The 13441-nt window shown below is 63.0% G+C and overlaps 1 protein-coding gene across 2 annotated transcripts; it reads right to left on the bottom strand.

Annotated features, from left to right (window-relative positions):
* Nucleotides 1-7095: 7095 nt before the first annotated feature.
* Nucleotides 7096-13190, bottom strand: LOC122202248. Of its 2 annotated transcripts, XM_042908559.1 has the most exons (5): nucleotides 12967-13190; nucleotides 11840-12165; nucleotides 10507-10616; nucleotides 9761-9832; nucleotides 7096-7329 (listed from the first exon to the last, which is right to left on the bottom strand). In XM_042908559.1, exons 1-5 carry the CDS (start codon nucleotides 13053-13055, stop codon nucleotides 7303-7305), a joined length of 624 nt encoding a protein of 207 aa, XP_042764493.1. In that variant the 5' UTR covers nucleotides 13056-13190; the 3' UTR covers nucleotides 7096-7302. The 2 variants fall into 2 exon arrangements, 1 of the variants encoding a protein (XP_042764493.1); XR_006194548.1 differs by lacking the exon at nucleotides 7096-7329 and having other exon boundaries at nucleotides 9707-9832; nucleotides 11840-12245.
* Nucleotides 13191-13441: the final 251 nt, after the last annotated feature.

The raw sequence follows: 13441 nt of genomic DNA, 5'->3' as shown, positions 1-13441 counted from the left end.
CTCTCTCTCATCAGAGAAGCCCATAGGAGGGGCACAGGGCCAGTGCAGGGCTGCAGGTGTCGGGGACACAGGCTCCTCTGTCTCTCTGACTCACTGCTCCGGTGTCAGCAGCGGGGGCTTCATCCTTATGGCCCAAGATGGCTGCTGAGACTCCAGTCATCCCATGTGCCTTCCAGCCAGCAGAAAGGTGGAAGGGGACAGAGAGGGCCTCCCCTCCCTCTAGGAACGCTCCCGAGGGGTTGCACACCTGCCTTCCGTATACTCTTTCTTGCGGACACCCCTAGCCCCAGGGAAGATGGGATGTTGGCTCTCTATTCGAGGAGGAGGTCCCGCTCAAAGGGTCACTGGTTTCTGGAAAACTTCCCCCCTGAGCCGCCTTTCGTGCCCACCCCTCCCTGGGCCGCGGGGCCACGAGGACACCTCCCTGGGCTCCAGAACAAGCCCCTCTGCAGGGAGCTGTTTGCCAGGATCTGCGCAGTTATTCAGTGTCATCTCTGCTCCGGCCCCCCTGGATCCCGCTCAGCTCTGCGCGCCGGGCACGCACCTGCACGCCCCTTTCTCCCCTGTCTCCTGGGCCTCTGTCCAGAGGGGCTCTGGGGGACTGCAGGGCTGAAGTGGGGGCTGGGACCCACCCGGCAGGTCTCCTCCATTTGCTTCCTTGCCCTGCTGGGCGCCCGTCCTGCACTGCTGGCCCAGTCCCTGGCACGGATCCCCGTGCACCCCTGTGTGGACAGATCTGGGGGCGGGGCTGGAGCTGGGCAGCCCGTGAGCCTGTCCCAGACCAAGTCCACAAGAAGCTGTGTCAGTCACGCGTCGGCCGTTCCTGTGCTCATTCGTTCACCCGCCACCCCTCCATCCATCCATGCTCCCACCACTTCATTCAGGCACCGGATCTGACTCAGGTGCTCTTGGGTCATCTCCGTCCTGGTGAGGAACACGGATGGGACCAGAATGGTTCCCACCCTCCAGGAGTTGGCAGACAGGCGCGGGGCATGAGCAGCCATGATCTGGGACAAGGTCTTCAACGTCGTCGTGCCTCAGTTTCCTCACCTGGTAAGTGAGAACACTGGCAGCTCCCACCTCCAAGGGCATTGGTGCATGTCAAATGCACAGGGCCGGGGGGTGCACGGTGGGGCTCCACGGGGGCGGGGCACCGAATCCATGAGGACCTGTGTGGAGAGCTCAGAGGGACAGGAGGCCTCCGACAGCCGACTCAGCTCTCCTGGAAGGGGAAGCTGCAGTGGTGGCTTCTCTATCACTCATGCTGTGGCTGGCGGGGCAGGAGCAGAAGGAGGCTGGGAAGGAGGGAGGCTGGGAGAGAGGGAGGTTGGGACCAGGGGAGGCTGGGCTCTCACCGATGCCGTGCCTTCCCCTGGTTGCCCTGCTTGTCCCAACACGACACTCAGATCTGGAAGACCGTCACTGGGGTCCCATCCACGTCTGAGGTGGGGCTGGTGGCACTCTTACTCTCCAGCGTGTCCTTCTGAGTCTGTGAATGTCACCAGGCTGGCTCCCACGCTGCCGCCCGTCGAATGGAGACGCCAGCGTTTACTGTCTAAGCAGAGCGTGAAGTCAGGGACTAAGCACACAGCTTAGAGGGGGCTTTCAAAACACATGGTGGCCTTTAATGGTCCCTGTCACAGAGGAGTCACTTAAACTATCACCGGAGGAGGGGAGCAGGCCCAGAGGGGGGCCCTAGCTTCGCAGGTGGCAGCAGAAGCCCCCCGACCCCACGCCCTCTGTGCCCACCTGCACCCCTGTGGAAAGACGGAAGGCAGTCTGGGCAGCTGCATCGAGTTTCCCGATGGGAGAGAAGAAGCGGGCCTCTCCCCATCCCTCCCAGGGGTCTCCCCGGGGCAGAGATGTGCCATTCCTGGGGTCTGGTCACCCGGGTCACACACTCCTTGTTCTGGGTGTAGCTGGGTTGCGGTGGGGGGTTTCTGCTCCCACGGGGTCTCCTCTGCTGCCTCCCCCTCCACGGGACCCCTTCCCCCTCCTTAGGGACCCCTCCCCCTCCCCCCCTCCTCAGGGGGCTCTCCCCTTCCTCAGGGGCCCCTTCCCTTCCATGGGATCCTTTCCCCCTCCTTGGGGACCCCTCTTCCTCCTCAAGACCCCCTCCCCCTCCTCGGGACCCTTCCCCCTCCTCAGGGACCCCTCCCCCTCCACAGGACCCCCTCCCCCTCCTCGGGGACCTCTCCCCCTCCTCAGGGGTCCCTCCCCCCTCCTCAGGAGCCCCTCCCCCTCCTCAGGGGTCCCTCCCCCCCCACGGGACCCTTTCCCTCTCCTCGGGGACCCCTCTTCCTCCTCAAGACCCCCTCCCCCTCCTCGGGACCCTTCCCCCTCCTCAGGGACCCCTCCCCCTCCACAGGACCCCCTCCCCCTCCTCGGGGACCTCTCCCCCTCCTCAGGGGTCCCTCCCCCCTCCTCAGGAGCCCCTCCCCCTCCTCAGGGGTCCCTCCCCCCCCACGGGACCCTTTCCCTCTCCTCGGGGACCCCTCTTCCTCCTCAAGACCCCCTCTCCCTCCTTGGGACCCCTTCCCCCTCCTCAGGGGCCCCTCCCCCTCCACAGGACCCCCTCCTCCTCCTCTGGGACCCCTCCCCCCTCCACAGAACCCCCTCCCGCTCCTCGGGGACCTCTCCCCCTCCTCAGGGGCCCATCCCCCTCCTCAGGGACCCCTCTCCCTCCACGGGACCCCTTCCCCCTCCACGGGACCCCTCCCCGTCCTCAGGGGCCCCTCCCCCCTCCTCCTCGTCAATACCCCCTACCCCCTCCTCAGGACCCCCTTCCCTGAAGCCCCCTCGGCTGAGCATATCACCCCCTAGTGCACAGGGTCTGGGGAACCTGAAGGGACAGGGCCCCATCCCCTCCTCCAGCAGGAGGGGCTGCCCACAGAGGTGGTCTGGCTGCCTGCTGGAGTATTTCCTAGGACGGCGGTGGCTGAGAGCAGAGAATGTGCCGGGACCCTCCTTTCCCCGTTACCGCTCAGCCGGTGGCTTTGCTGGAACCAAGGGCAGCCGACCCTCCCCTGGCGCCCTTGCACCACTGACCTTGACCCCTGGCGCCCTTGACCCCTGCACACTTCCCTGGCTCGCTGCAGGCCGGCAAGCGGGGATGGGGGGCGGGTGGGTCCCTGGATGGCCCCGCGGTGATGAGAAAAACGACTCCTTCTGAGCTGCTGCCCGGGCCCGTGACGAGTGGCCACCTGCTGGCATCCGGAGTGTGGACATTCGGACACGACCCGAGCTCGGGAACCCCCTCACCCGTTCTGTCTTGCTCTTCCCAGGGCAGCTTTTAAAGTAAGCACCGAGAGCTGAGCTCTCTCGAGTCAGTGACCTCGGCCAGCACCGCGTAAGCTCCAGGGGCTCGTACCCCGCCGTCCGTCTCCTGCGGGCTGTGAGCCCCCAAGTGTCCCCCGAGTCCCCGGGGCCTGGAGGGAGCACACCCGTCACTCTGTGGGGTGAGTGCCACCCGTCACCACCGCCAGGGGCCCCTCGTCCCCAGGGGCCTCGTGCCCCTCACTCTTCTCCAGTCCACACGCGGGCTCCGCACGCCCTCTGCGGGCCATGCAGTCTTGCGGGCAGAGCCCCGGATGGTCTGAGTCAGGCGTGCGGCTGTCCTGCCGAGCTTGCCAGGCAGGCCAGCCTCGGGCTCGGAGCTGTGCTGACGCGAAGGACACAGGCGGCCCCAAGCTGGCGTGGAGCCGACACCTGCATGTGACCTGAGCTTTTAAAGTGAGTTTATTTTGAGACACAGAGGGCACGAGCGGGGGGCGGGGGCGGGGGGAGCAGAAGAGAGGGGCAGAGAGAGAGGACCTGTCAGCACAGAGCCTGACTCGGGGCTTGAACTCACAAGCTGAGATCATGACCTAAACCAAAACCAAGAGTCGGGCCCTTCACCGACGGAGCCCCCAGGCGCCCTGGGACGGGAGCTCGTAGACCCGCCCAGCCGGGACATCCCCTGCGGATCACTGAACCCGCACCCAGCACCCAGCACGGTGACCTGTCTCATGTAGACCCACATTCGTTATTTTTGCCTGCACCAGTCGCCAATTCTTTCTTTTTTTAATTTTTAACGTCTATTTTATTTTTGAGAGTGAGGGGCGGGAGGGGCAGAGAGAGGGAGACACAGAATCCGAAGAAGGCTCCAGGCTCCAAGCTGTCAGCACAGAGCCCGACGTGGGGCTCGAACTCACGGACCATGAGATCATGACCTGAGCCGAAGTTGGCCTCTCAACTGGCTGAGCCCCCCGGGCACCCCAATGGCGATTCTTTCCAAAGGACTTCCTTAAGCCTGTGGCTCTGGCCCTTATAAACTCTCTGCCGCAGGGCACTTTCCGTCTCCATCTCCCAAGACCCAAAAAAGCTGTTCCAGTGTTTTACGGTTTCTGCCGGGTTTTCGCGGAAGTTGAAGGTCTGTGGCGGGGTTAGGCCCTGCCCCGCGGCCAAGGTGACCCCGGAGGGATGGGCCTCGAGGGCTGATCCTAGACGGAGTCCCCGGATGGTGACAGGGGGAGGGGAGGACCTGGCTTCTCTCACGTGACGCGATGCCAGCAAGGAGCCTGTAGTTGTCCCTGGAGAGACACTTGGGCTCCTGAGCGTGGAGAGAGAACCAAGGGGCGCTTGGCTGAGAACATTAGGAAGGTGTGTCCCCGGATGCCCCTTGGACTTTAGGGTCTGCCCTGCTCCCCGCCATCACCGACTCTGCCTTTCCCAAACCGCCGCCCAAGCTACTCCTCTCCGCCCCTCTGACCTCTGACCTCTGACCTGTCTGAGTCGGGGTCCCTCCTCCTAAGACTCTGGCCAGGCTCTCTGCCCTATGTGACAACTTTCTCAGCTCCTTACCTGTTCGGAGAGCTGACTCAGGCATTGCCCACCCCACCCTCCGGCCTCCCAGCCAGTGACCTTGCCCTCTGAACCTTGGCCACCACCAAAGACCACACCCCTGGCCTACCACTCCCCACGCCTACCCCCTGCTCCCGGGGTCCATTCTGACCCCCAGCCCCAAGTCTGGCCCAGAGTCCAGGGCTGTGCTGCCAGCTGGCCTGCTCAGTGCCCTTGGCCTCTCCCCAGTCGGACCTTGGCCAGCCTGCCTCAGGGCCTGACATCCTGGGCGGGCTGGCCTCCGTCGTCAACCTTCCCCCATTGCCCTCACCTGTCCTCATGCTCTAGAACCTTCTCCCAAGCACCAACCTTAGACACAGCCCGGTGAAAGTGCGAGGGCTGTGGGTGACCCTCCTGTCCCCATCCTCCAAGCTTCCTGAATACCGCTCCAGGCCGGCCCCGCATCTCCCCCAGGGGTGCTCTCTGACCCTCTGTCTCAAAAGAGGGTCCCCAGGAGCTCTGGAAGCTCCTCCTTGATTTTCTGCCCCCCTCCTCCGTCCAGCCCTTCAAGGTGCCCACACCTCCAGACCTGCCAGAAGCCTCCAGAAGGCCCATACCCCCAGACCTGCCAGAAGTCTCCAGAAGGCCCATACCCCCAGACCTGCCGGAAGCCTCCAGAAGCCCGGAGTGGCTCTTGACCCTCAGACCCACCCCCTCCGCCCCTCCGCAGCCGCTCCCCCGCCTCTCTCGGCCTCTCCCCTACAGCCTGAGGGGCAGGTGGGCTGAGGACCCAACACCTGCCTGTCGCCTGGCTTGTTCTGGTCTCCTCTCCCCTCAGTCAGGGCAACTCTCCTGAAGGAATTAACTTCTGTCTTCATGAGCTCCTGGGAAAGGTGCGGTTTAACGTGAGGAGGTGACGCTCCATTCGGGGCGCCCTCTCCATCTTACTCTTCACTCACCTTTTAAAGACCCACTCTGGCTTCTAGCCGCGGGAGTCGTGACCCGGTCACTGACCCCCAGCCACCTCCATTCTGCGTCCTCCAGCAGCTGTGGTGGAGTCGCAGGGCACACCTGCCACGCCTGCACTTGTGCTGGGGGGGGTGAGGCTGGGGGGGAGGGTGGCTGCCTCTTCAGGAGGACGCCTGCACCTGTGCTGGGGGGGGGGTGAGGCTGGGGGGGAGGGTGGCTGCCTCTTCAGGAGGACGCCTGCTGCACCTGTGCTGGGGGGGTGAGGCTGGGGGGGAGGGTGGCTGCCTCTTCAGGAGGACGCCTGCTGCACCTGTGCTGGGGGGGGGTGAGGTTAGGGGGGAGGGTGGCTGCCTCTTCAGGAGGACGCCTGCACCTGTGCTGGAGGGGTGAGGCTGGGGGGGAGGGTGGCTGCCTCTTCAGGAGGACGCCTGCACCTGTGCTGGAGGGGTGAGGCTGGGGGGGAGGGTGGCTGCCTCTTCAGGAGGACGCCTGCACCTGTGCTGGAGGGGTGAGGCTGGGGGGGGAGGGTGGCTGCCTCTTCAGGAGGACGCCTGCACCTGTGCTGGAGAGGTGAGGCTGGGGGGGAGGGTGGCTGCCTCTTCAGGAGGACGCCTGCTGCACCTGTGCTGGGGGGGGTGAGGCTGGGGGGGAGGGTGGCTGCCTCTTCAGGAGGACGCCTGCACCTGTGCTGGAGGGGTGAGGCTGGGGGGGAGGGTGGCTGCCTCTTCAGGAGGACGCCTGCACATGTGCTGGGTGGGGGTGAGGCTGTGGGGGAGGGTGGCTGCCTCTTCAGGAGGATGCCTGCACCTGTGCTGGAGGGGTGAGGCTGGCGGGGGGAGGGTGGCTGCCTCTTCAGGAGGACGCCTGCTGCACCTGTGCTGGGGGGGGTGAGGCTGGGGGGGGTGGCTGCCTCTTCAGGAGGATGCCTGCACCTGTGCTGGAGGGGTGAGGCTGGGGGGGAGGGTGGCTGCCTCTTCAGGAGGACGCCTGCACCTGTGCTGGGGGGGGGGGTGGTGAGGCTGGGGGGGAGGGCAGCTTTGTCTTCAGGAGGACACCTGCCACGCCTGTACCGGGGCAGCTGCATCTTGGGAGATGGGGTCTTCTTAGCCCACTCCCCTTTGCCAATCTCGGGTCCCATCGGTGCCCAAGTGACCCCATCCCCAGTGCTCCCTCCCTGGGCCAGGGCCTCCCCCTGCCCTCTCCATTCATACTTCTCCCCCAGGCAGGACCTTTGAGGGGTCTCCTCACCTCGCCTCCCGGCGTGGAATAATTCTCACTCTCTGGGTGATGAACCCCCCCCCGCTGCGGGCCTGCCCCCTGCTCATCTCTCTGGCCTGTTCTCCAGACCTGACTCCCGTGGTCATCCTTGACTGTGGGGTCCCTGGGGCTCCTCGCGGGCTCCTCTCCACTCCTGCTCACTTCCGGGGACGCAGGCAGTGATCGTGGCCGGTGTCTGCTGTCCCGTCAGGCACACAGGGCGCCCGCACGGAGCGGTGCCCAGGGAGCGCTTGGTCACCCCCGAGGGAGGGCCGCCCCGGGCTGTGGTGTGGAGGGTGTTATGAGCACGGCCATATAGACGCGCCCCCGTTTGCTCAGCTGTGGCCCCTCGTGGAAGGCAGGCGAGTAAGTGCCGTGGGAGCACAGCAAACCCAGACGGGCACCGTGCGAGCATCACTGCTCCGTCCCGCGGCCCGCTGGGCTCCAGGTGCGGTCTGCCGCTTGGTGCCTTGCGCGCGGCCAGCCCTGGTCCCCGGAGAAACGGTGCTGAACGCGCTCCCCACCCCCACCTACATTCCTGAACGTGCACCTGTTCACAGCAAGGCTGCCCCACAGGCTCACTCTGCCTGTCAAAGGTCCACGCGAGGAGCCTGAAGCCAAATGTCCTTTTAGTGACCGACGTGCTCACGCGCGGCTGCCCTGCTCCCCGGAAACCAGCTGGCTTGCGCCCTGGTGCCCTGCAGAAGCCTCCGCGGTCAGCTCGAGAGCACAAATGCACTGACGTGTGGGCTCGGGGCACCCCTCCCACAGGCAGAGCCCCTGGACCTACTCTGTGCCATCTGTGTGCACCTAAGGGTCCGCAGTGGGGAGGGAGTCGGGGCAGCCCCAGGACTGGGTCCCTCAGGCCCTGAGGAGGGATCTGGAACATCACTGAGCGGTGGGAGTGCGGGAAGGCACCGGGGGTGCTCTGGACTGAGCCTGGGTGGGGGGGGGGGGGGGCGGGAGGTTTGGGGAGAAGGGGTCTGAACTGGGAACAGGGACGGTGCCTTGCGGGGTGCTGCGGGGGACCCCCCTAAGGCCGCAGGTGCAAAGGTGGGGTTCCTGGACTCCTGCCACAGCTTGGGAACTCTCCCCAGGGACACTGGGTGGGGACTGGGGCACAGTGCCTCTGGAAAAGTACCAGCCCAGAGTCCACTGAGAAGTCATTTTCCCAGGTTGATGGTTAATCGAGTGCGTCCCCTTGAAAACAATTTGACCGGGTTCTGGGAATGCCCGCAGCGGGGAGGACCTAGTAACAGCATGTGGGCAGGACTGCCCTCTGCCCCCACAGGCCCTGGGGCCAGGTGGACAGATGTGAGGACCCCCCTACATGTCAGGGCCCCCTGGAGCCCAGGGCCCACTGTCCTCTGACTTTCTCTGGGCTCCTGCTCTGGGGTCTGGGCTTTTTCACCAACCACCCCACCCCCACCCCCAGCCCTCGATGGGCCCTGGATCCCCCAGGGGGGAAGGGTGCCACCCTGGGGAGAGGCTGGTAGAACCTCGTGGGGGGCTGGGGACAGGCAGGAGTTGCCGTCAGAGGGGCCTGGTGGCAGCAGCAGGGAGGAAAGAAGCCAGGGGTCGGTCTCCGTTCGGCCTCCAGTCTAGGAGGACTTCATGTGCCCAGGACTCCGTTTCCCCCACCCTGCCACCTTCCTGCCGAGGTCTGTGTGAGGGGAGCAGGGGAGCAGGGGTGTGGCACTAGGGGCACCCATTCCCGGCCCCTCCCCATCCTCTCACGTCATCCCACACGGAGGCAAAGTGTCCTCTCTGAGCCTCACTTGAAGTTCCAGAAACTGCTCCAAGGCGTGACTGGAACCCCCAGACCTACTGCAACGTCCCTCCTTGAAGTTCGGGCTCGGCCGTCTGTGGCCTCCCCAGTCCTGCTCGCGGATCGCGCCCCGGGCAGACACTGCCTTCCTCTGCGGCGTCCAGTCTTCCGGAAACCAGCTCCCGGGCCCAGTGACCACACAGGGTCGACGTGGGAGCAGGATGGCCGGGCAGCCCCACGTCTGCCCCCTCCACAGCCCCAGTCTCCGCTGCCCGCTGCCTCCTGGCCCCACACACGGGTGCTGCCCCAGACTAACCGACGGTCTGATTTCCCCCTCCCTGGGCCCTGGGCCCTCACACGGCGCTGTCCTGCAGGCCAGGCTCCCTCCCGGGCCCCTCTGGATTCCTGGGCTGCCCTCATCTGGCTGGACCTTCACCTGCATCTGTGTCTCCTGCGGTCCTCAAGCCAGACTGTCCTCCTCCTGGGCACTGATCCCATCAAGAGCTCCAGCTGGGACGCCCTTGGGATTTCTATGTCCACAGGTGGGAACCCCACCCTCCAGCCTCTGGGCGCTTCTCACTGAGGGACAGCGTCTGCTCCAAGAGTCTGGCTCAGGGACGCCAGCCCGTGGAGGTTGCTGATAGCCCAGGGGGCTTGGGGGCCATCTTGATCGGGAGGTGGGGAGAGAGGTCCGGAGAGGCCCATCCCAGAACCCGATCACACGGGGAGGAGGGACGGAGGCCCAAACACATGAGGGGCCAGACAACTACCCAGAGGCCCTCACTCCAGAAAAAGGGGGCCTTGCAATTTATAACGAACATTTTCAAATAGCTAAAGAAACACACGAAGAAAGAAATAGTATAGCCAGGAATCGGACACACAAACCAATACTGTAAGATACCAACTCCTACTCATTGAATCGGCAAAAATTAAAATGATACCCACTGCTTCCAAGGCGTTGCGTGAAGCGGACGCTCCTGCTTCGAGATCTTTCCAGAAAGCAGTTTTCATGGTCTTCTATGTAGAAAAATGTGTCCCCGAAGTCAAAAGATGGGGAAAAGGGTATGTAAACAAAGATGTTTAGTGCAGCGATATTTGCAATACATAAAACCCAGAACGACATAACTACCCAGCGATAGAGAAACAGGTAACGAAGGATCCCAGCGCAGTCCCCGCGCGCTGTGGGGTTTTATGGGGCGGGACGAGCACCGTACGGTAAGCACAGACCCCCGTCGTGAGTACGTGTGTCAGAACGTATAGGTGACTGGGGTGCACGCGCACATCTATCAGAGGAAAATGCTGCCGCGGGATTTACCCACACCCCGTGCCCGGTGAGGTAACGAACACCCTTTACTCAGCTCCTTTCTGCATTTGCCAACTACGTTACAAAAATGTGTTACTTTTGTGATCACGAAAGTTATAGAAGTAGAAATGTGCCCAATTACTACTCATTGGACAAAACTACCGCAGACCCTCCATCCAACCCCATGTCCGCTTTCCCAGCTGGACAATATGCTGGGGAGGCTGTGCCTGGACCCTGGGCCTCCCGGGGAGGCTCCCCGCCCCCCACCGCCCCCACCAGGGCCGCTCTTATCACAGCAAAGGCAGAATCGGGGCATCCCTCCCAGCCTATCTGGGGGGATGTCCTCAAAGACCCAGGTCAGTAACAACCGTTTCTCTTGATAACTCACAGTAAACAAACAGGCAGGGATGGGACTCCAGGTGACTCTGGCCTCCCTCTGGGCCAGGGTGAGTGACAGCTGCACTGTAGGGGGTGGGCAACTGCTCCAGTGAGCACAGCCTGTGGGCACAGAGCCTCCTGCCAATGCGTGCCATCACCTTGGGCACCTGCCGGTGCCGGGCAGCGGGACAGAGGGACACCAACTCTCCGTCTGTCTCCATCTCTCCCCCCTCTGCCTCCTCAGCCCCCTGCCCCTGCAGAGACAGTGCTCCCCCTTCCCCTGGGAAGGCACAGGCACAGGAAAGACAGATAACAGATCAGAGGCGACTCCGTGGGGGTGAAGATAACCCTTGGAGTCCAGGAATGGGGGGGGGCGGGGAGGCGGGGAAGCATCAAACATCCCATCCCGTGACTTGTGATGACTCAGTAACTCGGCTCAGGCTCCTTCATGAAAACAAACCACCCCGTTTAAGACAAAGGTTAATGACTTTGGTGATCACGGGACAGCCCAGGGCCCGCCCTCACCTGCTGTGGCCGGTCCTCAGCTCCAGGGAACAGCAGAAGCTGGGCATGTGTCATGAGCAACCAATCCCCCCCCCACACACACACACATGCCAGGGGCCCCAGGGCTTCAGGGTGACATCCTGTCCTTAACGCCCTGGGGGAGGGACGTCCCAGGGCGGTGCCCCTCCCCTTGGCTTCCTGCCCAGCACACAGACGCCTCCACCCATTCTCCATGATTTCAAAGGGGGGTATCCTCCTTCCCCGAAGACTAAGGTGTAAAATATCTAACGCTGAACCTGTGGCCTGTTGAAATAAAACCCGGCACAGCAAACCGCAAAGTTGATCAAGGATCAAATCCACTTTGCAACAGCTTCCATAGCTGTCTGGTCCCTGTCAGCCACACGGTTTTTTTTTGTTTGTTTGTTTGTTTGTTTAATGTTTATTTATTTTTGAGACAGAGAGAGACAGAGCATGAGTGGGGGAGGGGCAGAGAGAGAGAGGGAGACACAGGATCGGAAGCAGGCTCCAGGCTCCGAGCTGTCGGCACAGAGCCTGACGCGGGGCTGGAACTCACGGACCGTGAGATCGTGACCCGAGCCGAAGTCGGATGCTCGACGGACTGAGCCCCCCAGGTGCCCTCACAGGTTCTTAAACTTACGAAACTAGCAAAGATTTCTGAGTGAAAATTTCTATTGTTAGTGACAATGCAGTGAGCAGGCCGGCCCTGGTCCCCTCGTTCGGCACAGCCGGCTGCCTGAGGCTGGGGGGGGGGGGGGGGGGACTCCGATTGTGGATTGACTCACACGGTTCAGGAACAGTTGTAAAAACCACAAACTAACCTGGGCTAAACCGAATCCGGCGACTGAACAATTGTGCGCCAGGGACAGTGGCGTTACTCCAAGAATGCAAGGCTGTTTCGCGGGGCAAGGTCAAGGCGTGGAATTGCCACATCGAGAGGATGGAGGGCGGCAAGTTGGTAACCCTCTTGCAAACGCAGGAAGGCATTTCATCGAGTTGACGCCCGTTCACAACCACTGGTAAAGCTGCTGCCGGGAGAAGGAAGGCCAGTGGGTGTTTGTGCAGAAGTCCCCGCCGTCCTTGACGGGCCCAGGGTGACAGTGGGAGCGTGGCTCGCACCGCGTGTGCCCGCGTCGTGCCCGACGAGCTGTCATGAGGCAAGAACAATGAAGGGCAAAAGGATGAAAAACCGTCGCTTCCGTCGGTGTGATTTTGTGTTGAAGTTATCTGTAAAAATCAAAGATCGCCAGTGCTAGAACCAAGGGAGGGGAGGCCGCCGGGAGGCAAACGCTGAGGAGCCACGCGGTTCACAGCAGCGCACACACGCCCCGGACCGGATCTCACGACAGGCCTTCAGGACCTCCACCCCCGAGCCGCGGAGCTTCCAGAGGAGGAGGAGGCCTGGATTCCCGGAGGGACCTGCTCCTTTGCGGGAGGAGAACCTGCTGTTCCTTGGGCCCGTGGCCTCCATCCGAGGGCCGGCAGGCGCCCAGCGCCGCTGCAAATCCGGCAGGTTCTCCGTGGGGGTGGCTCGCTGTGGACGTGTGAGCCACGTGTGGACGTGTGAGCCACGTGTGGACGTGTGAGCAGAGCACGTCCGCGAAGGAGAGCAGAGGGGGACACGCTTTTTCAGGCGCACTCGCTATAAGGCCACACAAGTAAGACATGTGCCCTCGACAAAACGTGCAGAGAAGCTGAGGGAACAGCAGAGACGGGGGAGACGGGAGAGACGTAAGAGACAAGAGACAGGGGAAGGGAGAGACAGGAGACGGGGCAGCACCAGGAGTGTGGGCCCAGCGGCCCTGCAGAAGGTGGGGAGGCCACGTCTAAACAGTCCCGGGGTAAACCCCTCTGGAGAACCCGCTGCCCTGGAAATAATTCGAGGGGGGGCACTTAGTCTCAGGCAAAACCCCACTGCTTCCAGAATAAAGCGTGAGGGCATCTTCACCATCGATCGTGTGGGCAGGGAGCAGGGAGACACCAGGGACAGCGAGGCCAGGCCAGCGGCTGCGTGGGGAGGAAGCTCGCGGCACACATGTTCCGGAATGTCTCAAGCCGCCCTGCAGGTTGACGGGAAGGGGCAGAGCCTCCAGAGACAAGGACACTTGAGCAGGTATCTCCGAGGCAGGGAAGGAAGGGACAGCCCACCAGAGCTGAGCCCCCTGTGCGGTTCTCTTGGGGGGGGGGGGCGCTGGGGTTCTGGAATGTTCTATGCCTTTGTCTGGGTGACTGTTACCCGGATATGCCTGCTTTATGGAAGGTCATCAACCCATAGGACAGTAACAAACACACGTACGTACAAATACATTTATTTCGGGGAAAATGGACACCGCGGGGATGAGCCACATTCGGGAAATTTGCTATAATCACGGAAGGTACACCCAACACACTGAGTACTTCTCGTGTTCCACATCAAACGTGGC

The sequence above is a fragment of the Panthera leo genome, chromosome A1 (assembly GCF_018350215.1).
Source record: "Panthera leo isolate Ple1 chromosome A1, P.leo_Ple1_pat1.1, whole genome shotgun sequence".
In the NCBI taxonomy this organism is placed as follows: domain Eukaryota; kingdom Metazoa; phylum Chordata; class Mammalia; order Carnivora; family Felidae; genus Panthera; species Panthera leo.
This window is presented reverse-complemented; position numbering and strand designations above follow the sequence as displayed.